The sequence below is a fragment of the Corella eumyota genome, chromosome 3 (assembly GCF_963082875.1).
Source record: "Corella eumyota chromosome 3, kaCorEumy4.1, whole genome shotgun sequence".
In the NCBI taxonomy this organism is placed as follows: Eukaryota; Metazoa; Chordata; class Ascidiacea; order Phlebobranchia; family Corellidae; genus Corella; species Corella eumyota.
This window is the reverse complement of record NC_137492.1, coordinates 7,643,952-7,671,447: the sequence shown is the minus strand read 5'-3', so window position 1 is coordinate 7,671,447 and position 27,496 is coordinate 7,643,952. Positions and strand designations below refer to the sequence as shown.

Here is a 27,496-nt window from a genome sequence, read left to right as displayed (position 1 = left end):
GATTGGCAGGATGCTTTATTGTTTAAATATTTTCTTACGTTTATTAAAATAACAATAAAGTGACGTAAAATATTTTTAATTATCAACTTCCCTTAAAGCAATAAATAAGCTTTACTTCATATTTAACTAAATTTAGCCCTAAAGTTACAAACAATAGATTAAAAAACATAATTTAAAATAAATAAAGTTTAAAAAAATGCATTTAGTAAAATTTAAATATTAGATGAGTAGTTTGACTGTTTTTATAACTTGAAACCAGTAATTGTATGTTATGTTAGTGCATCGAAAATTATATTAGGATTGGTTTATTTTTTCACCGTGTTTAAAGTTTTAAACATTGGTAACTGAGGATGTTATAACAACAAACAATTTTGTAACACAATAAAAAATGAAATAATATTAGCAAAAAAGTCCAATAACAAGAACATTGACTTATAATAAAGTACTGAATTTTTAGGTCTACCGAATATTATTTGAATAAATGGATGATAAAAATCACCCTAAATACTATATTCCAAGAATAGGGGCTTATATCATTTCTGGCGTTGATGGAACGAACAGAAATGCAGAAGGTAATAACAAAAATTATTTTTCAACAATATTATTCTTTAGTCTTCTGTTTTGTTATCCAATTATTTTTCTAAATTGTAAATGCAGTTTTTAATCAAGTTTAACGCGGTAATATTTTTAATTAATTTTCTTTAATTATTATAAACATGAAAATATGCCTAAAATTTATATTTTGTTGTAGATTTAACCGAACCAATTTTTAACTCGACCAATCAATTTAATAACTCGACTAATACGTTTAATAAGACAGTATATCCAACAAACTTAACCTCAAAACTTTGCGGTTTCCCCTCCTTTTGCACCAAAGAAGTTCAAAATACCACCACAATGTTAAATGAAAACAAATACTGCAACATGTCGGTAGCTTCTGTCTATCTCAGCTATATAATTCTTCTTTTTTTATTTGTTATTGTTGGAAATTCATTGTTGATCATAAAAGTCCAGAAAACAAAAAAGAAATCCCACGACTCTAGGTTTAAAGCTTCACTGGCCGTTGCTGACTTATTATGTGGTAAATTTATAAATTAAAATTCTATACTTTAACTAAATTTTTTTAATTACATGCCATTAATATATAACATGAGATAATAAGTATTTATATGGCACAAACATATTCGTTTTGAAACCTTGGCAATGTAAAAAAATAAAAAACAATTAAATTAGTTTTTTCTTTTTTTAAAATTTTAAGGTTTATATCTTATTGCTACTCTTGTTTTTCATTTTTCGTGGACAATATCCTCAACTTATCCTGAGATCGTAAAATTTCAACTGATTTTGCGGGGATCGGGACGAGCTATTGTCGGCGGAATATTCTACATTTTCACCTTTACTGTTTCGCTATACCACTTGGCATTAATGGGCTTACAACGCGTTTTTGCGATTAAATACCCTATCAAGTACAAACTACAAAGCAAAAAGGCAATTTACTTTCAAATAGGAAGTGTTTGGGTGCTGTGTATGTTTTTAAGTGCATTTCCAGGTATATTTTAACGTAACTTAATAAAATAATATTTCATATTAAATAATACATTTTCTACACTACATAAGGTCGTAAGGTTGATTCCCACGGCTATCATAATGTAGCGCCCTTAAGGAGGTATGAATTAATATGAACTAAGTAAGGAGGTATGAATTAATATGAACTAATGCTAAGCCAGCACTTAATCAGCACCCATACGCCAAAGGCAACTCGAGACTGTGTTAGGGTAATTGATGTTTCTTTAAGTTTGGGTCTATTAAGATTAAAAATAATATATATAAATTATCTAACTAAAGATTTAAATTTATTTTATCTTTTTTTTTGCTTTAGCCATTGCATACCCAAATACGTTTGTTTACACGTATTTTGTCACCACATTATCCTACTTTATATCTTTAAAACAATATCAAGAAGGAGATCCCGTGCCTAAACCAATATTAGTAATAACAACTGTGTATGTTATTATCCCCTTCTTTATAATGGTAGGTGTAAAACTAAATATTTTAAATTAATAGGTAATAACGTAGAAACAAAACCGAAATAGAAATTTAAGTGGTAATTAAATGTTCAAAAATGTCAAATTACAGAAATTCAAATTACATTTCAGCTTGTCACAACAATATCAATAATTGTGTTAATGTCCATCAATAAAAAAACACAAAAACTGCTGAATTCAAGCCATATGTTAAAACGAAACATCAAGGCATTTAAAACCTTGTTTTTTATGCAATTGGGAATAACATTGGCTTTTGGTAAGTCTAACAAAACCCCATGATTAGAATAGCAACAAAAAACTTTTTTTAATGTTTTGCCATATTTGTTTATTTAATACAGTTCCATTATTTGTCACTAACGTGTTGTTCTTTACCGGCTACTTGTCCTGTGACGACACAATACCTAGTATGACGTCATTGTGCATCGCTTATTCAAACAAGTTAGTGGAATCAGTCACGTGATCGTTTTTATGTGTTTAAATTTTATATAATAATAATGAAATAATAACTAATTGATATTTAACAGAATCTTCAACGTTGTTGTATACTCGATGCGAGACAAAGAATTTTGGAGATTTGTAAAACGACTCTTTCGAATTTCAAAGCCGGGGAAACCCCAAAGCAACGACTCGAATCTCGCAGTTGTGTCCAAAAAAACAACAGATGTATAAAAAAAGTTTTGTCAAGCCCTAATTTATCGTATCATATAATAATTATATCTAAAAACAATATTTTTATTGTTTTATTTAAATTAACAATTGTTTAACACCTAAACTTCGTGACTGTAATAATAAACGAGGTATATTAAACATAAACCAAATGCATTGGAAAATACAACAACTCTCAGTATCTTTACAAGGTTAAAAGCATAAAGTTACCTAAAAATTAATTAGATTGTCAATACAATATTCCTTAAAACTTGTTTATTCCTTAATAGCTAAGACCTATTCCCTAGTGCCATACAAATGCACACAGGCCTTGCAAATATGCGCAAACAACCCATTTATACCAGGTGTTTTTAATTTGAATTGGCTGTCAAACAACCCATTTATACCAGGTGTTTTTAATTTGAATTGACATTTGTCAAGTTGTATACTGATTTAAGAAGTAAACTGATTTCCAAACGTATTCATTGTCATATTCGTTTAGGTTAAAATGAATTTCATTGGGGTTGCAACATTTTATTTTTTTAGCGGATATCGAATGATGCTTTTATCATTGTAAGGCAGTTGACACAAAATATGATAATATGATCTTTAATAGCTAACACACATTACCATTTATTTCCTAATTTACACAGTATACATATTAAAAAAGATAACGTTTGACAAAAATTTAACTTTGAATTACATTTTAATTCGAGTAATTTACGCAGATAACGAAATACCGTTAAAATCATTCAAGCGTAAGAATTGTGTTGCATTAAATTCACACTGGTTGAGTGTTTTACGAGTTAAACAAACAAACAAATAAACCATATATAAACGCTAATTTGCTAGAGTTAAATTATTATTTTTAGTAGTAACTGAACGAAAAAAAATAGCAACAACATAACACAAACCTCAGTAGCTTTACTTAATTAGAACAAAATGTGTAAAGCAAAACACAGGTTAAAAACAAACTTAAAGATAGTAATACGTAAAGGGATGTATCTAGTAAAAGTTTAAAAAAATTATGTAATTTAATTGGTTATGTAACTTTAAACTAGTAATTTTAGGCTATGTTCAAGCATTGGAAATTATATTAGCATTAGGTTACATCTTTTAATAATGTTAAAAGTTTTCAATGATAACTGTAGACTTTGCCTACATCACTGCGTATAGCGTAGATTAGATTGACAAAAACACAAAAAATTGTAATAACGTAAAGCATTTTTAAAAAAGGTAAAAAAGCTTAAACATCTTAAACATTTTATCATTATAAACAAATGGATTCTAACTATATAAAGCCTGTAAGTACTGGCTCTAAATCAAGTGACTTGCCAGGCTTAGCAGTTCCTGCAAATATTTCCCCGGGCGTTGATATAATTGCGTTTGTTTATGTAGAAGGTAATTTAAAAAAATTATTTTAACAATATTAATTGCTGATTCTTGGTTTAGTTAAACTGTTTATGAAAAAATGTAATGCAATCCTTTTTTGATAAATTTTATTAAGTACTTTTTTTACGTAATCATTTTACCGTTGAAAATATACCTATTATTTAAATTTTTATTTTATTTTAGAAAAAAACAAACCGCCTGAAAACTTGCCCCATCCATTCAATAACGTGACCAATCCATGTAACAACTTGACCAATCCATTCAACAACTTAACCAATTCATTCAATAACTTGACTTATCCCTTCAACAACTTGACCAATCCATTTAGCAACTTGACCAACCCATTCAATAAAACAGTTTATTTAACAAGGACAATATTTAAACTTTGCGGTTTCCCACCATTTTGCACTAAAGAAGTCCAGAATACCAACACAACCTTAAATGAAAACAAATACTGCAACATGTCGATAGCTTCTGTCTATCTCAGCTATATTATACTACTTTGTTTATTTGTTATTGTTGGAAATTTATTGGTGATCCTAAAATTCAATAACACAAAAAATAAATCCCACGACTCTAGAATTAAAGCTTCACTGGCTGTTGCTGACTTGTTATCTGGTAACTATTAAAATTGAGATTGCATACCATAAGTTATTGCTGGTATTTATATGCTATCACGATGATCTAATTAAAAGTAGTAATCAATATTTGTACCTTATCATATTTAATCCTAAACCTTATATGTAAAAATTACCCAAAACCAATTTTCATATTAACTTGTGTATTTTATTTTTGTTACTATTGTGATATTCAAGGTATGTACCTTATTACTACACTGGTTATTAATTTTTCGTGGACATTATCTTCAACTTATCCTGAGATCGTGAAGTTTCAACTGATTTTGCGGGGATCGGGGAGAGCTATTGTCGCCGGAATGTTTTACATTTTCACCTTTACTGTTTCGCTATACCACTTAGCATTAATGGGCTCACAACGTGTGTTTGCGGTTAAATACCCTATCAAGTACAAACTACAAAACAATAAAACAATTTATTGTCAAATAGGAGGTGTTTGGGTGCTGTGTATGTTTTTAAGTGCATTTCCAGGTATATTTTAACGTAACTTAAAATAATGGTATGTATTAAATCATAAAGTTAATATAAATAAAAATTTAAATTTAATCTATCTTTAAAATTTTTTCTTTAGCGATTGCATACCCAAATACGTTTATTTACACGTATTTTGTCACCACATTATCTTACTTCATATCTTTAAAACAATATCAAGTAGGAGTTCCTGTGCCTAGACCAATATTAGTAATAACAACTTTGTATGTTATTATTCCTTTTTTTATAATGGTAGGTGTAAACTAATTATATACTCTTGAATGATAATGTATATACAAAACCAAAATAGTAGTTATAGTGGTAATCTTGCGAATTAAATGTTTAAAAATTACACTACTTTAAACCATATTTTAGCTTGTCACATCAATGGCAATAATTGTGCTGATGTCAATCAATAAAAAACAAAAAAAATGCTTAATTCGAGCAATATGTTAAAACGAAACATCAAGGCATTTAAAACTTTGTTTTTTATGCAACTGGGAATAACATTGGCTTTTCGTAAGTCTAATACAACCTAAAGATTACAATATCAATTTAAAACAGTTTTTTTTAATGTATTGTCATATTCGTTTATATAACAGTTCCATTGTTTATTACAAACATATTGTTCTTTACCGGCTACTTGTCCTGTGACGACACAATACCTAGTATGACGTCAATGTGCATCGCTTATTCAAACAAGTAAGTGAAATCAGTCACGTGATCATTTTTGTGTGTTATACCAAAAGTGACTAAAAAGGGTGTAAGATATTAAATTATTAAACTAAAATCATTAACCATGTTCAAACTACTTCCAAATAACGAACTTACGAACTAAAAATGTGGCTTTAGTGTAACTCGAACTTAGAAGACTGGAACTTGTTGCGATAACAGTCTGACATTTAATTTTATATAATTATAATAAAATAACAGCTAATTGATATTTAACAGAATCTTCAACGTTGCTGTATACTCGATGCGAGACAAAAAATTTTTAAGATTTGTAAAACAAATCTTTCGAATATCAAAGCTGGGGAAACCCCAAAGTAACGAATCGAATCTTGCAGTTGTGTCCAAAAAAAATACAGATGTATAAAAAAAGTTTTGTCAAGCAGAAAGTTATTGTATCATATAGAAATTATAACTAAATTTTATTATTTTTATTGTTTTGTATAACTCTTAAACTTCGTAATAATAAACGGGTAATATTAAACATCAACCAAATGCATTGAAACATACAACAGTTTTCATACAATTACAAGGTCGAATCGAAAAACATAAAGTTACCTAAAAGAAATCAGATACAATAAACTTTTTTATCCTTTTATAACTTAGACTTATAATAAAGTATCATACAAATACACATAGCTAGCAACATGCTCAACGTATTGTTGCAAAATATGTGTCAATATCATAATTATCCTAGATGTTTTTAATTTAAATTAGCTGTTTTTTTTACATCTATTAAACAAGTAAGCACATAAGCAAAATACAAGTACGTTAAAGGCAAGTGTCGACCATTTCCAATAGAATGTTTCAACTTTTTATTACGATAAAAATGACAATCCCTTGAATTAACCCCATTTACGATTGGCATTTTAACAATTATACATAATATATATACAGCATAATATTAATAAATTAATTTGCCTTCAATATTAATCATGAACACTCCTAACAATCGTTCGTGGTAAAAGACAATTATAAGAAGTCAAAATGTGGCCACGATTCAGGAAATGACATTTTTTCCCGAACACCTTTGATACCAGACATTCGAAAAAATATAGTTATTAGTCTTAGTTTTACAAAAATAACATTTAGGCGTGATTCTCACCCCAAATGTTTGTTTCTACAGTCTCAAGATTTAATTTAATTTTTAAAAGAATCGTGTTCTAGTTTTTACTTTTGTATCTAAAGTTAATTTGTATACTGACTTTTTAAAAATGTTTGTTGTTAGATTTGATAAGGTTAATGTGTTTTATTCAGGTTGCAACATTTGGATTTATATGAATTTTTTGATGTTTTAAGATATTGAAGATCATTTTTCTTTAAGATTGTCTTTGAGACAGTCACGTAGTAAAATTAAAAATAAATATATATATAGGTTTTTTGACTGTTTTTATAATTTAAGCCAAGTAATTTTAGTTTACGTTGTTGAATTAAAAACTATATCAGAATTGATTAATATTTTTTTAATCAGATTAACAGTTTTATAAGGGAGACTGTAAAGTAACATACTTGGATAAGGCGTTTATTAAATAAACAGTCACACAAACAATATTGTAATAAAATAAAAGTAAAGTAAGATTAGCAAACGTCTACAATAACAACTTAAGCATTTTATTTGTAATAAAGTATTAAAATACCAGGTCTACTGCATGTTTTAAACAAATGGATTATAAAAATAATTTGACCTTGTATGGGCACTCTGAAAACTATGACCGTGAAGACAATGCAGAAATAGAAGAAAAATCTATTCCTCCTGGCGTTGATGTATTGAACATTAACGCGGAAAGTAATAACTAAAACTATCTTTCAACAATATTCATTTATAGTTCTTGGTTTATTTATCCAATTGTTTTTCTAAAGTGTAAAAGCAGTTTTTGATCAATTTTATTGCACTAGTATTTTTAATAAATTTTATTAGGTGATTATAAACATAAAATTATACCTAATATTTATATTTTGTTTCAGATTTAACTGAACCAATTAACAACTTGGACAGTCCATTCAATAATTTAACCAATCCATTAAATAACTTGGCCAATCCATTTAACAACTTGATCAATCCAATTAACAACTTAACCAATTCATTCAATAAAACAGCTTATTTAACAAAGACAACCTTAAAACTTTGCGGTTTTCCATCTTTTTGCACCAAAGAAATTCAGAATACCACCACAATGTTAAATGAAAACAAATACTGCAACATGTCGGTAGCTTCTGTTTATCTCATCTACATAATTCTTCTTTTTTTATTTGTTATTGATGGAAATTTATTGGTGATCATAAAATTCAAAAAAACAAACAAGAAATCCCACGACTCTAGGTTTAAAGCTTCACTGGCTGTCGCAGATTTATTAGCTGGTAATTTTATAAATTAAAATTCTATGCTTTAAGTTTTTCATTATATGCCAGTAATATATAACATATGATAATAAATATAAGTACTTACCAAGTCATATACATTCTAAAACCTGACAATGTGAAGAAGTGAAAAACAATTTAAGTTCTTTTTTAAATTATTTATTTTTTTTACTTTTGCAAAATTCAAGGTTTCTATCTTATTTCTACTCTTGTTTTTCATTTTTCGTGGACAATATCTTCAACTTATCCTGAGATCGTAAAATTTCAACAGATTTTGCGGGGATCGGGACAAGCTATTGTCGGCGGAATATTTTACATTTTCACCTTTACTGTTTCGCTTTACCACTTAGCATTAATGGGCTTACAACGCGTTTTTGCAATTAAATACCCTATCAAGTACAAACTACAAAGCAAAAAGGCAATTTACTTTCAAATAGGGGGTGTTTGGGTGCTGTGTATGTTTTTAGGTGCATTTCCAGGTATATATATTTTAAAGTAACCCAAAAAAATTATAGTTCAGATTAAATAATACAAGTGCTACACTACACGAGGTCGTGGGTTCGATCCCCACGGCTCTTATGATGAAGCGCCCTAGAGTAAGGCGGTATAAACGATATGAACTACTGCTGAGCCAGCACTTAATCAGCATCCATTTCGCCAAAGGCAACTCTAGACTGGGTCGGGGTAATTGATGTTCCTTTATGTTTGGGTCTATTAAGATTAAAGATAATATATATATATATATATCTTTTTTTGGCTTTAGCCATTGCATACCCAAATACGTTTGTATATACGTATTTTGTCACCACATTATCCTACTTTATATCTTTAAAACAATATCAAGTAGGAGATCCCGTGCCTAAACCAATACTAGTAATGACAACGTTGTATGCTATTATTCCTTACTTTATAATGGTAAGTGTAACATTAATCAGTTTATATTATGAAATAATTATGTGTAAACAAAACCAAAATAGAAATTTAAGTGGTATCTAAATGTTTAAAAATATAAAATTAGAGAAACTTAAATTACATTTTAGTTTGTCACAACAGTATCAATAATTGTGTTAATGTCCATCAATAAAAAAACACAAAAACTGCTGAATTCGAGCCATATGTTAAAACGAAACATCAAGGCATTTAAAACCTTGCTTTTTATGCAATTGGGAATAACATTGGCTTTTGGTAAGTCTAACAAAACCCCATGATTACAATAGCAATACAAAAACTTTTTTTTAATATATTGCAATTTTCTTTTATTTAATACAGTTCCATTGTTTATCACCAACGTTTTGTTTTTCACCGGCTACTTAATCTGTGACGACACAATACCCAGTATGACGTCACTGTGCATCGCTTATTTAAACAAGTAAGTGGAATCAGCCATCGTACTATTAAAAGGATGATTGTAATACATCAAATTATTAAACTGAGATGTGGCCCCCAGTGTAACTCGAACTTAGGATCTTAAAGACTGTTATTTGTTACAGTTTGTCATTTAATTTTTTTTAGAAAAAATAAAAAAAAAAACTTATTAATATTGAACAGAATTTTCAACGTTGCTGTTTACTCAATGCGAGATCAAGAATTTTGGAAGTTTGTTAAACAAATTTTTCGAATACCAAAGCAGGAAAAACCCCAAATCAATAACCCGAACTCTACAGTTGTAATTCAAAAAACAACAAATGTTTAAATAACAGAAAACAATTTTTTTGTTCAAGTCTTAACTTATATAATCAAGCTTAACAACAATTAGAATATACTTGTAACATTTAACATTAACTAAATGCAATGACATAATTTCGAGGTGGCCTTTTTTTAAGGGACAGGACAATGTTTTTAAGGGACAGGACATTTTTTTTAAGGGACGGGACATTTTTTTCAAAAGACAGGACATTTTTTTTCAAAGGACAGGACATTTTTTTTTTAAGGGACGGGACATTTTTTTCAAAAAACAAGACAATTTTTTTAAGGGACAGGACATTTTTTTTCACAGGACAGGACAATTTTTTTAAGGGATCTGCGAATTTTCGTTAACGTTTATATATGGTCCCGCACTATCCCGCATTCCGTACTTTAGTATTGTCCAAAAATTGTCCTGTCCTTTGACAAAAATGTCCTGTCCTGTAAAAAAAAATGTCCTGTCCCTTAAAAAAATTGTCCTGTCCTGTGAAAAAAAATGTCCTTTCCCTTAAAAAAAATGTCCTGTCCCTTAAAAAAATTGTCCTGTCCTGTGAAAAAAAATGTCCTATCCCTTCAAAAAAATGTCCTGTCCCTTAAAAAAAATGTCCTGTCCTTTGAAAAAAAATGTCCTGTCGTTTGAAAAAAATGTCCTGTCCTGTGAAAAAAAAAATGTCCTGTCCCTTAAAAAAAATGTCCTGTCCCTTAAAAAAATTGTCCTGTCCTGTGAAAAAAAATTGTCCTGTCCCTTAAAAAAATTGTCCTGTCCTTTAAAAAAATTGTCCTGTCCTGCAATTATTTGGATTTTGGCAAGAGGACAAATTTTAGTCAGCTGTCCTGTTGATAATTTCTAGCTGGGTATACCACAAGACTGATTTCAAGTAGCGATTTCATGCATGATTAACTCATTGAGAATTGTTGTAGTGTTTTAAAGGTTTTTACCTTAAATATGCTAAGTAAAAAGTTGTAAAAACATCAGTAGTAAACTTAACGGATCTCTATTACTTTCGCACACCCGAATTTAACAAGGGGTTATAACTTAAGTATGGCAATTGTTCAACCAGACATTAAAAATTAGTTGAAATATGTTTTAATGAGTATAACTTAGTCCGCTTTACGAGTCAGATGTGTTAATGGGTAAACTGAATATGTGAGGATTAGGGTAAGGGTTTAATTTATGCAACCTCTTTGTTTAATTACATGTGCCGTATTTTGGTTACACACCCTGTTTATGTGGGGCGTGCGAAACTATTAGAGATCCAAAATAACATTAAAATCCTGGCAAAATGTCTTAAGGGCGATCATATTACAACTAGTGATTTGTGTTCAGCACCGTGAAATGGCTTAAAACATTTTGCAAATAACAAGTAATCAATATACCACGTTCGGTGGTTATTCAAGCGTGCTAGCTTAAAGAAGCCCTCGTAAACGTTAACAAGTTCAACGGATACTCTGTTTTCTCTTTAAAGGAAGTGCTGTGCATAAGCGTGTGTTTATAATACAGATTAAGATACAATATAGAAAGTATTAAGATACAATATAGAAATATAAAAGATACAATATAGAAAAGTAAGTATAGGCAGATTGGTTGAACGTGGTTATATGTGCTGCATAAAAAAGCTCTGTAATATAGTTCAAACTTTGTGATTAGTCTTGCCTTGGTGCATTTAAAAAAGGTTGAAACGTACCGTAGAGGTTTTTCTTTATTTTGGTTTTTGCGCATTAATGAGAGTAAATAATAATATATACAATAAATATTACAATAATGCGACGAGAAAAAATGACATAATCATTTGTTACAACTTCCTAAAGCCATCGGGTAATATGTAAACTTCCGATTGTTAAGAAATAAATGACCTCCGGTCATTTTTGAATAATGAGGCAATAATGCCTAATTTTCATACGATAAGAATTTAAATTGTTTTTAACACAACAAACTCTGGTATGTTAAATGTACGTAACAAACAGTAGATCAAGTATGTTAAATTTAAGTGATTTCGACGACATACCAATGTTTTGTACAAGATTGCTATAACTGTTAAAATCAGACCAGTAGCAAAAAAGAAATAAGTTTAACCTGATAATGATCTTGTAAGTGAAATAACCCGACGCTTTTCTAATTGAATGTCGTCTTGCCTATATTAAACAGGAAACAGGAAACGCGTCGGGTAAACCACGTGAAAAAAAAGTATAATATGTTTCTATAAGCAATGGTATTATTAAAAGTATCGCGTTTTGAAACAATAATAAAATTTCAAGCCAGAGTTATAAAACTTACAGCCACTAGAATAGTTTTAGTACAGTTAAACGATTCACATTAACATAAATTATTTGATTGGCATAATAAATATGAAACGTATAGAGTTATTATTTTCTGGGTCCCAGTCAAATAACCATAGTAATAAAACCTTTGTTGAATTAAGCCATAAGTTGAAATAAATAAAATATATACAAAAGTTAGTAAAATATTATATTTGAATTTTCTTATTGTTTGTCTTTGACGCTAGATTAGGCAAACCTAACTTTCCGTTTTTTACGCTATTCGCAATAAAAATGTTGTGAAAAAAAGGACAGCAGAACAAAACAAATCCATCACATGCTTAAGTACAACTTCTAGCACTTCCTTGAATAAGGTTTGACTTGTGTACTACTAGTACGTTCTCACGCGATTTAAATTTAACGCGATTACTTTACGCACAGAAATTTTCTTAATTAAACATAAAAAATTTATAAAAAAATTTCTTGGACATTTTAATTCAGAAAAGGTAAGGCCATACTGAGTTATTAAATTAGTACATAGCTGTAAGATCTACCGTAAAATATTAGGAACACAATTAGTTTAATATTTTTAAACAAAATAACCTTACACTTAATTTGGTAGTAAGGTACTTAACTTTCTAAACATAACAATAAGGTAAATATAGTTCTAAAGGGTTTTCAAATTCATATTGTTTTTATTGGAAATATCTAGTTAGTTTTTTTGTATCAAAATTAAAACTAGACGTTAAAATGCTTTGGTTGTTTTCAAACACCGCTGTGCAAGCGGTAATAGTTGGGGGGCTTTCGCTTTACATTTTCTGGTACAGGCGACCCAAAAACTTCCCTCCAGGCCCGAGGGGAATACCCCTTTTGGGGGCAATCCCCTTTCTGGGCAGCTTTAAAGAGGGCAAGTTTGACAGTTGGGCAAAAGAATATGGAAATGTTTACTCAGTGAGAATGGGGCGTGAAGATTGGATTATTTTAAACGATTTTGAAACTATTAAAAAGGTTTTGAATTTTTTTTATTATTTAATTAGGCTTTAAACATAAAAAAAACTTAAGATTTCACAGAAGACATTATGTTGACCGTAAACTGTTTTTTAAATGTACTTTGGGTAAATAAAAAACGTAATAGACAAAATTGTATAGATAAAGTTAGCAATGGTTTAATAAATAAAGCAGTATTATATTAACTATGTTATTTAACTATACAACCCTAGGGATTTTTTAATGTATAAATAGTATTTAATTAGTTACTTGAATATTAAAAAGTGGTAATACAATACTTTAGAAATTTTTTTTTTTTTTAGTTAAAAAGTTAACCATTAAATAATCATAAATATTAATTAATTTATTTTATAAAAAAAGAAAATAGGTTAATCAAGTAATATTGATGCAGACATAACTTATAAAAAAACAGATTTTAGGATTTATTTTTTGTTTTCAGGGGTTTCTAATCCATGCAACTGAGTTTTCTAATCGCTCAATGTTGGATGTGTTAAAAAGGGTTACTGGGTATAACGGCCTAATTAATCTAAACTATGATGACAAATGTAAAACGCAAAAAAAATTTGGATACAAAGCACTAAAAGGGTTTGCTTAATTTTCTTAAAAATTTTTGGTAAAGTTTTCAACTTAATCATAAAATATCGAAAATGTATGATATTTTAATTTCATTTCATAACTTACTGTTTTAATTTAAGAAAATTGTTAATACTTTAACTTAATGTATATACAATGTCATGTGCTTTACATTATGCTACATTAACAAAATACACTAACAATGACATTTTACCTTTTTTATACTAAAGATTTGAAGCTGTTGAAGATGGAATTGAATTGATTACTAGAACGGAAGTTGATTTCTTGGCTGCAGTATTTGAATCTAAGAAACAAAAACCTTTTGATATGAGGGTAAAACTTATAACTTACAATATTTTCTATTGTTGAAAGTAATAAAAAGTAAGTGTACTAAATTGTTAAAATTTTTAGAATATCTTATCAAAGGCAACAAGCAATATTGTTACAACAGTTATCTATGGAAATAGATTTGAATACATGAATCCTAAAGCGGACCAACTTAAAAAAGTGCTTAGATTGGGGTAGAAAATTTATAAATTTAAATTTCGAATGGTGTTATCATATTCTGTAAATAACCTATCCATTTTTATGATTCTTTTTAAGTACTATTGCTAAACTATAGAAGAACACTATATGTTTTGTGTTAGGTTTAATACAACAGAAGGAGGCAAAATATTTCAGCTATTAACACTTGCCCCTATTCTTGAAAATGTTCCACCATTTAAGAATGGAGTCAGTAAAGTAGTTAAAGAGTTGAAGTTTATAGTTGGTAAGTGATTTATGTATTTGTATTAAATTGTTGTTAGGCATTTCTGCAAACAATAGACAACATTATTATTTAAATTTGAAGTTTATAAAATGGTGACTTTGGTTACCTCTTTGAGAGGCTTCAAGAAACATTTTGTTGTTAAATTTTTTTTAAATATTTTTTTGCAGAATTTTTTCAAAACTTGATTAAAGAAAGAAAGCAAAATTTTGATCCAGATAATGCCCAAAGTTTTGTTGATCTTTATCTGATAGAAATGGAAAAAGGAGAAGAATATTTCACAGTCAATTGCGTTTCACTTTTGTTTTATATTAAAATTAAATTATAACCTCTATTTAATAAAATCAAATCTAACAAATTATAATTATTACCATAAAAAAAGTACTTACTATTTTAGACAAATATTTAGATATAATTGATGGAATTAATATTTTCTACAGCTGATTATTACTTTAATTTAATACAAATTAATAACTTTAAATATTTAGGAAAAACAATTGGCAACTTTCATCAGAGATATGTACGCAGGAAGTTCTGAAACAATTTGTAACACAATAAGATGGGCTATTTTATGCATGTTGCATCAACCTAACACACAAAAGAAAATGTTTAACGAAATAAAACAAGTTTTAGGTATCAAATGTGACAATATTTAAGTGAAAACAGCCTTAATTTCAAGCAGCAAAATCAATGAAAAAATTCTTATAAAAATATCTATAGAAACATAAGTTTCATGTACCATTTAAAGTATATAACAAAAAGCTTGTTAAGTTTTATCATTTTATTTAAAAATTTTTTTTGTTAAAGGTTTGGGTGGGAAAGCTACATATTCCAGGAGAGGTGAAATGCCTTATACTTGTGCATTCATACAAGAACTATTAAGATTCAGAACCATGGTTTCGTTAGGGGTACCACATATAGCAAGTGTGGATGCTGTGTTTGAAGGATACAATATACCAAAAGGAACCAAGGTCTGGTCATATGGTTTGGATTAAAATTAACATTTTGGTATTAATTGAATCCAAGTTGTTAAAATACAAAAATTAATAAAACAAAATTTTGCCAAAATGGAAAAAAATTTATCAATATTTTTTTTGTAATTGTTATAAACTATACTAGTTACTACAATAAATACTATTCCATTTTGGTACTTAATAAAACAAAATTTATTTAAATACAGATACTAGCAAACCTATGGGCGGTCCACAACAATCCCAAAGTATGGAGTGAACCAGATCAATTTAGACCTGAAAGACACATTAACAAAGATGGAGAGTTCATTAAGTCTGAACAAATTGTTACATTTAGCATTGGGGCAAGGCAATGTATGGGTGAAAAAATAGCCAGGATGACAATTTTTGTTTTTCTGGTGTCTTTGGTTCAACGCTTCCGTTTTCTACCAGACCCGAATGTTTCTGAACTTCCGACCTTAAAACTAGGAAATCCTGACATTGTAACATCACCATTTGATTATGATGCAGTTGCAGAAGCAAGATAAGAAAACTATAAAGCTTGTATAGATGTTAGACATTTAATGTTGTAAAGCTTTTAAAAAAACCTATATAAAAATTAAGAAGTGTACAAAGAAAAATTTCTTAAAAAAAAAAAACTTGAAAAAAAAATTAAGCTATAGAAGTATAATCAGATGTGTATGCATATAAATAAAAAGTATAACATTTGCTTTTAGGCTTGAGATTTTGTGCTTTCTTTTTTTGCTTTGGCATTGCTGTTTTCCAATACATGTGTGTAAGTTTATAGTGTTGTTAAATGTATATTATTTAATGGTGGTGGACTGTCTAATGGTGGACTGTCTAATGGTGGACTGTTGTCTTGTAAAATATAATCGCATTATTTAACACATGGTCAATATATCAAGTTTCTTCTAGACATTATCCTTTAGTATATCACCTTGATCTTACAAAGTTTTTGACACAATTGAAAATTTTTTAGCAGAACCTAATGAAATTTATCTAAAGTGGTATAAATACCAGTTTATAACAGATCCAACCAGTAAAGAATTGCCAGAGATTAACAAAGCATTACAAGGCACGTTTGACGGCCCATTTCCCTATAGGCTAGTGGCTACACCTAGACAATAGGTATAATAAAATAGGTTGATTAAGTTTTGGTTCAAATTCACTTGTTACAAAATATTCTATATGGTGTTGTTGGTAATATCGTAAAATATTATGTTTTGTTATAAACTTGCCCACAAAATATTGTATATATACACATAATTGTTTATTTAACAATCAGTATTTAATATTTGTATAAAATAATTTATGTATGGTATACTTTAACTGCGTTTTAGAAATATAATTTTATAATTAAAAAAATATTTAAAGTTGACGTATAATTATATTTTTAATTGATCTATAGGCTCAAAAAAAGGTTAATATGTGGAAAAACAATGAATCATATCCCCTTATTCTTGCTTGTATGTTGGCAATAATATACATGCAACCATTTTATCAAAAACTAATTGTTTTTAACCTTGTGACATCATGTAAAATATCATGTTTTGTTATAAACTGGCCCACAAAATATTGTATATATATACATAATTGTTTATTTAACAATCAGTATTTAATATTTGTATAAAATAATTTTTGTATGGTATACTTTAACTGCGTTTTAGAAATATAATTTTATAATTAAAAAAATATTTACTAAAGTATATACATCAGTTAAATAAAAGTTAAACTATTGCCATAAATTTATTAGTAATTTTTCTTCAATTTATTAGACTAACTAGACAATGCATTAATTAAAATATTAAATTTTAGACAAAAAAAATCTTCTCAAAGAGTTTTTATAATTTATACATACAGCAACAAGAAATCACAAAAAAACTAATTAGTTAAACAAACCATATTTACACTTTCAATAATTTGATAAGGATATAAAAATCTTAACAACTTCCTTTATTATAATGTTACGACTTCCGATCTATATAAAGACAAAATAAAATATAAACAAAAGCCTTGGTGAGTTAGACTTTAACTGCAATGTTAAGCCTGTGAGGTTTGTTTACGAAAAAAACAGAGTTGTATTAAGCCTGAGTTGTATCATCAAGTTTAAAATAATATTAGTCAATGTTGGGCTTGAGTTTTAATTAAGCAATCTTAATAAGCGTTTATATTAAATTTTTTTTTTTGGACAAATAAGGTTGATAAATTTTTAACAATTATTTTTTATAAGACTAGTTGGATAAATAAATTTATTTGTATATGTAGAACATGCCTAACAAAAACATATTAAGTTTGTGAATAATAAATAACCGTCTATTGTTAAGGAGGATTACCTAAAATAACAAATTATACCTTTAAGATCAATTTACCAGACATTGGAATTTTTTACAAATTTTAAAAATTAAAAAATTTAAAATAAAACAGTCTAATAAATATAATTTCTAAAAACAATTTTAGTTTAAAAAGTGTAATAAAAAAAGGGAATGTACTTAAGGTAAATAAAAAACGTAAGAGACTTCCAATGGCTATGTTATTAAAACAACAATGTATTGTCCAGTGTTTATATATAAGATCAGGTTAACTTCAGAAAAAAAGTTTAGGTAATAAACTGTAGCATAGTGACCTAATAAAAAGACCTAAAATCACTAACAAAAGTCAGTTACCCGATAAGAAAATAAATTTTTTTTTTAAATCTATAAAATAGATTCAAAACATATAATAAAATAATATTAAAAATAAAAGTGCGAGTGTTTGAAAAAATAAAACAGAAAAAAAATAGATTAGATAAGTTATTATTTATGTTTCTTTTTAAAGTTGACATATAATTATATTTTTAATTGATCTATAGGCTCAAAAATAAGTTAATATGTGGAAAAACAATGAATCATATCCCCTTATTGTTGCTTGTATGTTGGCAATAATATACATGCAACCATTCTATCAAAAACTAATTGTTTTTAACCTTGTGACATCACAGCCACTACCAGCAATTGTTATTATCAGTATGTCATTGTTCCTATACTGGTACCGACGACCAAATAATTTCCCCCCTGGGCCTAGGGGAATTCCCTTCTTGGGGGTCCTACCCCAGTTGGGGAAAAACCCACATTTAAAAATGGTGGAATGGGGTAAAAAATATGGAAATATTCTTGGTGTAAGAATTGGAAGGCAGGATTGGGTTGTGTTAAATGATTTTGAATCGATCAAAAAGGTATTTAATCATTTAAAAAAAAATTAGACCGAAGAAAATATATTTATAAAACTTTACAATGTAAGTTAAAAATTAATTTTTATTTTATATTACTAATCAATATTGTAATAACTTTCAATGTAGTTTAATAAAGTTTATATGGTTGAGACATGTAAAGGTACAAAAAAAAATTTTAATAATTTGATTTTGTTATAGGGATTTGTATCCAGGTATTACTCATTCTCAAATAAGCCATTACTTGCACAATTCAACAGAATAACTGGTTTACATCATGGTTTATTTAATCTAAACTATAATGAAAAATGGAAAACGCAAAGAAAGTTTGGAGTAACAGCATTTCGAAGGTAAATATTTAAAAATTTATAACAATAAGAAATTCCAACTTACAACAATAAAAAATTCCAACTTATAACAATAAAAAAAATTTTATCAACTGTTTACTACAAAAGTTACCCTTCTATAAATTATTCTTACATTAACAGCCTTTAAAAGAGTAAAAAATTAACCCAAAGGTAAAACAAGAAATTGGTATTTATTCAAAATGTTTTAAACTTTTTTTATAGTTTGGGGGTTGGTAAAGTTGAAATGGAAGAAAAAATCGGAAAAGAAATTGACTTTTTGAACCAAGAAATTTTATCTAAAGGCAAAAAACCATTTGATTTAAAGGTAAAATTTCTTTGCATGATATATAATTTACAATTAATAATAACTGTATGAATTAAATTTTTATATAGAAAAATGTTGTCCAAGCAGTAGCCAATAGCATTAGTCAAGTTGTTTTTGGCCAACGGTTTAACTACAACGATCCACAATTTAATAAATTTCTTGATGCTGTTGCTGTTGGGTAAGTAAGTATAACATTCACTACTTAAAAAAGCACTTAAACTAATTCACTTTATCTTAAGATTTGCTAGTGAAAAAACTGCCACAATTTTAAGAGGTTTAACCATGGCACCAGTCTTAGAATTTCTGCCAAAGTTTTTCTTTGGGATAAAAAAGATTTCAAAAGAAATGAGGACATCTGTAGGTGGGTAAAAGTGCAATCTAGTCACACCCAAATAAATTAAAAATGTGGTTTACAAATAAGTGGATTGTATAATGATATGGTGCTATAGGAAACAAAATCACTGCTTAATATATATCCTTCATTTTCAGAGTAAATATATGACAAAAAATGCTAAAGTCAAATTTTAAATTAAACATAGTTTCCTTAAACAACTTGGCATTTGTACATTTTTTTTAGAAACCATATCGAAAATTGTTGATGAACACAAAGTAAAATCAAACAAAGAAAACCCAAACAGTTTTATTACAATGTTTCAGATGGCAAAGCAAATTAAAAACAACAACTCTTTTAATGTGAGATTTAATTTTTACCCAAAAAATTGGTTAATTAATTAAAACGTTTTTGTTCTTTTTGCAAAAACTTCTTAAAAAATTTTCTCTTTTTTTTATAACTTGATAAAAAAATTACCTATGATACCAAATAAACATGAAAAGACAAAATAATAAATAAACATTTATTACACTAAACACTGTTGTTTTAGGATCAACAACTTTCAACAATGATTCGAGAATTTTATGTTGCTGGCAATGAATCAACAACAACTATTATTAGATGGGTAGTTTTATACTTAATACACTATCCTCAAGTTCAAGAAAAAATGTACTCCGAAATTACGACTGCTCTAGGTAAATTTGTTAACCAAGATTGTTTTTGTGTGTGTTTTATAAGGTAGTATAATAAATATAAACTAAATATTGTAATTAAGCAGTATACGAAATAGCAAAAGAAACAAATACCTTTGAAGACTGTTTGTTAATTTTAGGCACACAAGACAAGGTAATGTACAGTAACAAAGACAACATGCCTTACACAAGTGCAATTATCCAAGAAGTCTACAGACTTAGACTACTTGGACCCCTTAATATTCCACATGTTATAAGCCAAGATACTACAATTGATGGATACCTTATACCAAAGGGCACACCAGTGGGTTTTAAAAATTTAATACATTTTAAGCTCTTTAGCAGTTAAAACAGTGTAGAACCATACATAGCAAATGCTTTATTTTTGTGATATAGCCTATTCAATATTGCCCTATAAACTTGTTTTTTTATATGTTTTTCTTGTCTTTTAAAGTATAGTGTGGGGATTATTGCCTTAACATATTCTATACGCTTAAAATGCAATGATTTGTTTTTAACAGGTTTTGTCTAACTTATGGGCAGTTCAAAGAAACCCAAAGGTTTGGAATAACCCTGATCAGTTCAAACCTGAACGACATATTAACAAAAAAGGTGAATTCATGAAATCAGACCAAGTTATTCCCTTTAGTATTGGACCAAGAAGATGCATGGGAGAACAACTTGCGAGAATGACAGTCTTCATGCTGCTAACTGGCATGGTGCAAAAATATGAGTTTCAATCAGATCCTACAACGAAAGAGTTGCCAGAAATTAACGAGTCATTCCGTGGTATAGTAGATTCTCCCTTTCCATATAGGGTCATAGTAAAGGAAAGATTATAAGGTATTTATAATAGCCTCTACTCTTTTTTTAAAGACATTAAAGCTTCAAATATATTTTAAACTTATGTTATATCTATATTCACTTAAATTGTATACTTAAAATGGTTTCTTGTAGTATTATTGTTATAAACATATGTTTAAATATAGATAACTTTTGAGTTAAAATACACAGCATATTTAAAACCTGTTTTAAACAATTTACATACTTCATAACTTAATTATAGTTTAACACAAACATTAAATCTTCGATATTTAGTGATATGAACTTAAACTAATTTATATGATAGTCAACAAAAATAAATATTCACTTGTATTGGTATTTTGAAATACATTACATTTCATTAACTTCCTGTACAAATGACAAGTTATTTTTAAAATTACTAAAATATTTGCAAATGACACATACCTTTTAAACGTTGTTGTCCAGTCTGCCAGTCGACAGTTGTCAATGATATGAATATCCAATTATTTCCGATTTGTTGTTTACTAATCTTAAGTTAAATTGTTTACAAATGTAAATTGTTGTTAACTAACTTTACTTTAAAATCTTTCTTATATATAAACTTATTAACGTTAGATTATCTATTATAAAGTTATTGTTTTATCGTAATTTTAAATAATAGCAGCGTTCGAGCCAACATTTTATTGTCGCACGTGGTTATGCTACATAGACATCACAGTTTTTTTATGGTATTTATGTTTTTATTATGGTGTATTTTACTTTATATACTCAATTCTTCCCTATATAATATTTTGTTAAAATTAAAATTTGCATTGTACTATAGAAACTTTATTTGTAAAAGTTGCTTGAAAGCAAGCGGTAGTGATAGCTATTACACTGATCAATTAGGTAAAACATCAAAACAAACATCATTTAAAAAATTCACTATACATTCTTTAACACATCGAATGTTATTTGATACCTGAAATGAAAAAATGTATATTTATTTACTTTTTATTATTATCTATAAAATTTAAAATCAACACTTAAATAATGTGCTGGGGCCCTGAAATCGATTCCCACTGCTTCCATTTCATACCGCCTCATAGAAATGTGGTATAGGCGACTACTAAAGGCAACTTGAGGTCAGGGTAACTAATGTTACGTTAAGTAGAAAATTGTGAGTTTAGCCTTTTAACACCAAGGACACCTGTGCATTTAAAAATACTTACTTCTCATTCCTCTCTTAGTAATTTCCCTTAACATTGATGTTGCATAACAAGACCCCGGTAAAGAAAAAGATAATTTTAACCCAGGTTTATTTGGAATGAACAGCTTTGATGGTTTATCACGTGAATACCTTAAAAACTTAAAACTTTCCCGCGATATATGACAGTTCTGTTTCCACCTGTAAGATCATTATCAAAAAATATTTTATAAATTTTAGCTTTGTTGCCAATAGTTCAATGGTATTAGTATTTTTATTTAATTTAATAAAAAAAGAGCAAAAACAATTATTACACCTTAAAAGTATATTATTTATTTAAAAATATAATTCTTACTGAAATGTTAGATTTTTCGGTTTTTGTACCAACATTCGAAAAACTCCACGATGAAGAAACTTCAGCTGCTTAATGCAGAACAGGTTTCGGTTCTCCCATAAATCATCTGGAGATAGTAGATTCTTATAAACATGAAATAAATTTGGTGGATATTTGATCTCTGATCCAGGAGAAGGTAAAACCACGTCGGCCATTGTAAAACGTCTCATTAAAACATCAGCAGATGTTACCTCGTGCATCTGCATAAGTTTTAATAGTTTAAAATAAAATAATGGGGGGTTTTGGTGCGATCTGGAAAGTTTGCTTGCTTTTAAGCTTTTTGTCTGTGGATAGCATATATTTATACCACACTTTTCAAGAAAAAACTATGATAAATTAAAGTAAAGCTATTGATGATATGGGTGAATGACTAAACGAAATTATTAAAGTAGGCAATAAAAAATGCTTAATTAGTTTGCAATTCATATTTAATGTCAAACATTATAAAATTCAAATTTATTTTTAAAAAACCTCGAAATGAGAGTTCAGCCCACCAGGGTTTCCCACGTTCGTTAACTTATTTACCACTAAGTCTCCCTCCACCACATTATTCCCCAGTTGTTTGATTCTTTCCGATGCGACTTTATTCCATGCCATACTGCAGTATGCATTAATTGCAAAAGTCCAGTTAAATCTTGGAATAACTCTACGCATAATATCCAAATACAAATAATCATCATTATCAAAATTGTTGGCGCTTTTAAGTGTTGCCATTCTTCCATTTCCCTGAGAACATAATTTTATGTTTTCTTGAAAACTAATTTCACTTTGAGAATCTTCCAGATATTCAATTCCAACATTTTTTAAAGATTTCAATATGCTAATTTGCAGCCAATCACGTTTAGGAAACATTGAATAAGCCCCTTAAATGAAAATAATTTTATTTAAAAAAAAAAACTTTTAAAAGGGTAAAATTAACAATCTTTAAAGGTTTATTTGTTAACTCTTTTTTAATACAACAAATATTGAAATTCTAAAATTAGTAACACACCACTTAAATCTCCAGTTTGCCACAAATATTTTCTTGCTTTGTAACTTTCCAACTCTTGTCTTTGGGTATAACTCATAAACTGGTCACCTAATTCATAATTACTTTTATCCTCATAATATTGGGCAGTTAAAATCAAGTAAATAGCAGATTTCTGATAAGAAAACATTATTTTTTAATCAACATATCATCTGGCCAATTTTCCAGCACTACATATCGTAGTGATATATATTTTTTTGTATATTTCTTTATCCTTGATATTAAAAGGTTGAATGTGCAACCTAAACATTTAGTAACAACAGTTTCCCCCAACCCAGTCTTGAGTTGCCTGTGACTGGGTCGAGATAACAGTTGTTACTGTATGTTTAGGTCGCACATTCGACCTTTCCACATTGAGGATAAAGATATAAATGGCATAAAAACATATACTTTATCAAAAAAAATATAAGTTTAACAAAATAACAAACCCATTTTCTTTTTAGTGTAAATCTTCCCAATGCACATCCTTGATAACGTTGGAAATCACTTGCATTGTCATTGTTCACATAATTATTGTTAAGCTTTGCGCCTAGCCTTTGTGGTCCAAAATAATTAATAAACCCATCCTTCTATGAAACATTAAAAAAAGTATTGATACTTTAAGTTTCAGAACATTTTGAGATAATGATAGTTTTAGACTATAATGTGTATTTAGCCAATCTCACAAAAAAGTAATTTCCACACAATTATGGAATTAATTATAACTATAATTTAAAACACAGAATAGTTTCAAAAACCTCAATATCAGTTAACGTAATTTCAATTTTCTGCTTTAAATTTTTTAGTTCTTCATAATTACATTCTTGTTGCAAAATATCTTCACCGTTGGTTTCATCAGTTTTTCTAAATTATTGAAAAAATTTTGTTTTTAGTTTTGCATCTAATTTTTATCCAAAAGTCTTATTATTGAAATATTTACCCTTTGTGCAAACATGGCTTTCTTATATTTCTCAGGTTAATAATAAAATAATTTCCACAATTTTGACCACTGTAAAATTTTGATTTTGCAGATTTTATGTCAGAAACTCTCATACCACACATGGAATTATTCTTGATTTTTTCCTCCACTCTTATAAAGTATTTTTTTTTAATTTTTTTATCCTCAATGTAGATATGATGATTTCAGGACCATAACATGTAGTAACCTCAGTTATCACAACCTGGTCTCGAGTTGCCTGTGGCAGTTTGGGATATTATAGATTATAATTGCCCGGTACATATACTGCTGATTAAGTGCTGGCTCAGCAGGAGTTTATACTGTTTATAGCTCCTTACTCAAAGTCGCTACAGCATGATTGCAGTGGGGATCATGCCCAGATCCTCATGTAGTGAAGCCAAGTATTCTGATTTATAACAAAACATTTAAAATTTTACCCTTGATTAAACTAATAAAAAACTCCATTGGTTTATAAAATATTTTTCTCACTCATTTTTGTCCAACCCAGTAACCACAACATTTTGCCATGATTGAGATTTTTTATCTTTTATACCTGGAAAGGTAATTTGACTTTCATTTACCCCCAAACAACCAGCTAAATTTGTTATTGCTTTTATGTTCTCTATGTTGTTTTTAAATAAAACAAATTCTGTAAAAAGTAAAAGTCAATTAAAGAAAATAAAGTATTTTACTTAACACTACTTCAATGTCTTGGTATGTATGGAGGACACTAGTACCTCCTTTTGTCATTAAGTTAATAACCAGTAGTGGTTAAAACACTTTGTACACCATATAAGATTCTGGGTTTGATCCCCCGTGATATCATGCTGTAACGCCCTTAAGTAAGCTACTAAAAATGGCATGATTTCCTGCTGAACCAATACTTAATTCTTTTCAATGAAGTCATGCAGTCAACCTTTTTAAAACAAGAACAACTAAGTACTAAATTAGGCTATTTTAAAAATATAAATACTTAAAAAATGTGTCTGAACTAACAAACAATAAAATAAAAAAAAATTTGACCTGTATGTACTGAATATGAAGACTTTTGTTTTTTAGTTTTACGTTTGTAAAACATTGAAACAATTAGTTTTTTATCATTGGATGGTAGCGGTTCACCTTTAATATTACATTGAAAATTCCTGTGCAATAAAATAAGAAATTCGCTTCTAATCTCTTGATCACCTAAACAAATTTTTTTTTAAATAAGGTCATAACATAAGCTAATAAAAACTTTTTTAATTAAGGCTTAAGTGCAACAAATGTTACCTTAACAATTAAAAAAAAAATTGTAAAAAGTCATAGCAAAAATATTTTCCTAAATACCAAATAATTTTGGACTTCACAAAAATATAAACTGTTATCGCTAACAGCCTGCTATCATTCAGATATATTCAGTAAAAACTAAATCTAAAGTTTTTGTTACTTTTTTATATTTTTTGGTATATAAATTTATCTTTAATGTGGAAAGGTCGAATGCGCGACCTAAACATAGAGTAACAACTGTTACTCTGACCAGGTCTCAAGTTGCCTTTGGCAGTTTGGAATATTATAGATTATGATTGCTCGATATTTATGCTCCTGATTAAGTGCTGGATAAGCAAAAGTTTATACTGTTATATCGCCTTACTCAAGGGCACTACGGCATGGGAGCAGTGGGGATTGAACCAACAACCTAATGTGGTGTAGCAAGTGTTTTTACCACTACACCATGCTGCCAAGATATATAGACTATATATAATTTTACTTAGTATTAAACTTTAAACGCACAGGTAAGCTCTAGTTTTCTGTAGGAGGGAGTCTTTAAATAATTTAAATCATAATAGGTTTCAAGCAATTTTCTTGCTTGGTGTTTTCCAATAAAGTCAGCAATTTTCTTGAATTTATGAGACATCCCAAGAACGTACACTTTATCTTTAACATCAGATTTAAGAAGACCAATTGTGGTAATATGCCCAAACAAAAAATGAGTACAATTCACAAATATTTGACAGTTAGCTTTACTTGTAATAAATTCTACACCAAATGTTAAAGTATAATCCATTGTTTCAAAAACATCATCAGCATAATTCTGAAGTTGCTGAAAATGGTGGGTTGAAATGATTTTCAAAAGTTCATTTTCACATGATTTTTTATCAAAAAAAGGTGAAGGTGATGAATATTTTGATTTTTTATTCTCAGAGTCAGTTAAAAGTTTTTCATCACTATTTTTATTATATGTATTTAACGTTTTAATTTGCCTAGTTTCACATTTCTCTGGCAGAATTTCAAATTCAAGTTCCTCATCATTTTGGCAGTTTTTGTTATGAGTGCAGAGGCGGCCCGAAGTATCAATTTCAATAACTTTAAAATCTTCAGGAAAGAACTTAAAATAAGCGTCAAATCCATTTTCTGTATTATTATTTAAATAAGCCAGATCTTCCATTATACTATAATCTGTGATTTTACTATTTACCCATAAATAAAAAACAATTTAACAATCTGACAGTATATAATATATGAAATCTTTAAAAATTAAGTTTTTATACTTTAAAAATGTACTTTTAGAATATTAAAAATTCTATGCTGTACTTATCAAGTACCATCAATAAAATTTATAACCCTTACTTAATATTTGTGATATAACCTTCAGCAAGACCTTAGAAACAAAACAAGCCTAATAACACGTGCGCTTATGCTCTGAATAGGGGATTTCCATTTCAAAAGTTATGTAACT

The 27,496-nt window shown here is 28.4% G+C and overlaps 5 protein-coding genes across 5 annotated transcripts; 4 read left to right on the top strand and 1 right to left on the bottom strand.

Moving 5' to 3' along the window:
* Positions 1–464: 464 nt before the first annotated feature.
* LOC145746057 (melatonin-related receptor-like) lies at positions 465–2,727 on the top strand. The gene is made up of 7 exons (XM_082564239.1): positions 465–572; positions 752–1,081; positions 1,259–1,549; positions 1,880–2,031; positions 2,157–2,301; positions 2,384–2,483; positions 2,570–2,727. The coding sequence occupies exons 1-7, from the start codon at positions 482–484 to the stop codon at positions 2,712–2,714; spliced, it is 1,254 nt and encodes a 417-aa protein (XP_082420365.1). The 5' UTR covers positions 465–481; the 3' UTR covers positions 2,715–2,727.
* A 1,186-nt stretch (positions 2,728–3,913) lies between these two features.
* Positions 3,914–6,260, top strand: LOC145745798 (uncharacterized). The gene is made up of 7 exons (XM_082563959.1): positions 3,914–4,091; positions 4,266–4,700; positions 4,898–5,188; positions 5,289–5,440; positions 5,564–5,707; positions 5,791–5,890; positions 6,140–6,260. The coding sequence occupies exons 1-5, from the start codon at positions 3,971–3,973 to the stop codon at positions 5,642–5,644; spliced, it is 1,080 nt and encodes a 359-aa protein (XP_082420085.1). The 5' UTR covers positions 3,914–3,970; the 3' UTR covers positions 5,645–5,707; positions 5,791–5,890; positions 6,140–6,260.
* Positions 6,261–10,968: 4,708 nt separating this feature from the next.
* Positions 10,969–17,171, top strand: LOC145744835 (cytochrome P450 2U1-like). Its single transcript, XM_082562789.1, has 9 exons — positions 10,969–13,222; positions 13,662–13,807; positions 14,026–14,128; positions 14,207–14,316; positions 14,443–14,564; positions 14,732–14,844; positions 15,050–15,194; positions 15,369–15,532; positions 15,742–17,171. The coding sequence occupies exons 1-9, from the start codon at positions 12,965–12,967 to the stop codon at positions 16,057–16,059; spliced, it is 1,479 nt and encodes a 492-aa protein (XP_082418915.1). The 5' UTR covers positions 10,969–12,964; the 3' UTR covers positions 16,060–17,171.
* Positions 17,172–18,398: 1,227 nt separating this feature from the next.
* LOC145744895 (cytochrome P450 2J4-like) lies at positions 18,399–21,274 on the top strand. Its single transcript, XM_082562861.1, has 9 exons — positions 18,399–18,743; positions 18,939–19,087; positions 19,307–19,409; positions 19,478–19,587; positions 19,649–19,770; positions 19,987–20,102; positions 20,291–20,435; positions 20,573–20,736; positions 20,954–21,274. The coding sequence occupies exons 1-9, from the start codon at positions 18,399–18,401 to the stop codon at positions 21,272–21,274; spliced, it is 1,575 nt and encodes a 524-aa protein (XP_082418987.1).
* A 912-nt stretch (positions 21,275–22,186) lies between these two features.
* LOC145745914 (pseudouridylate synthase PUS7L-like) lies at positions 22,187–27,205 on the bottom strand. The gene is made up of 11 exons (XM_082564095.1): positions 26,551–27,205; positions 25,804–25,965; positions 25,270–25,429; positions 24,763–24,912; positions 24,581–24,686; positions 24,272–24,412; positions 23,808–23,958; positions 23,288–23,679; positions 22,778–23,016; positions 22,448–22,623; positions 22,187–22,197 (listed from the first exon to the last, which is right to left on the bottom strand). The coding sequence occupies exons 1-11, from the start codon at positions 27,203–27,205 to the stop codon at positions 22,187–22,189; spliced, it is 2,343 nt and encodes a 780-aa protein (XP_082420221.1).
* Positions 27,206–27,496: the final 291 nt, after the last annotated feature.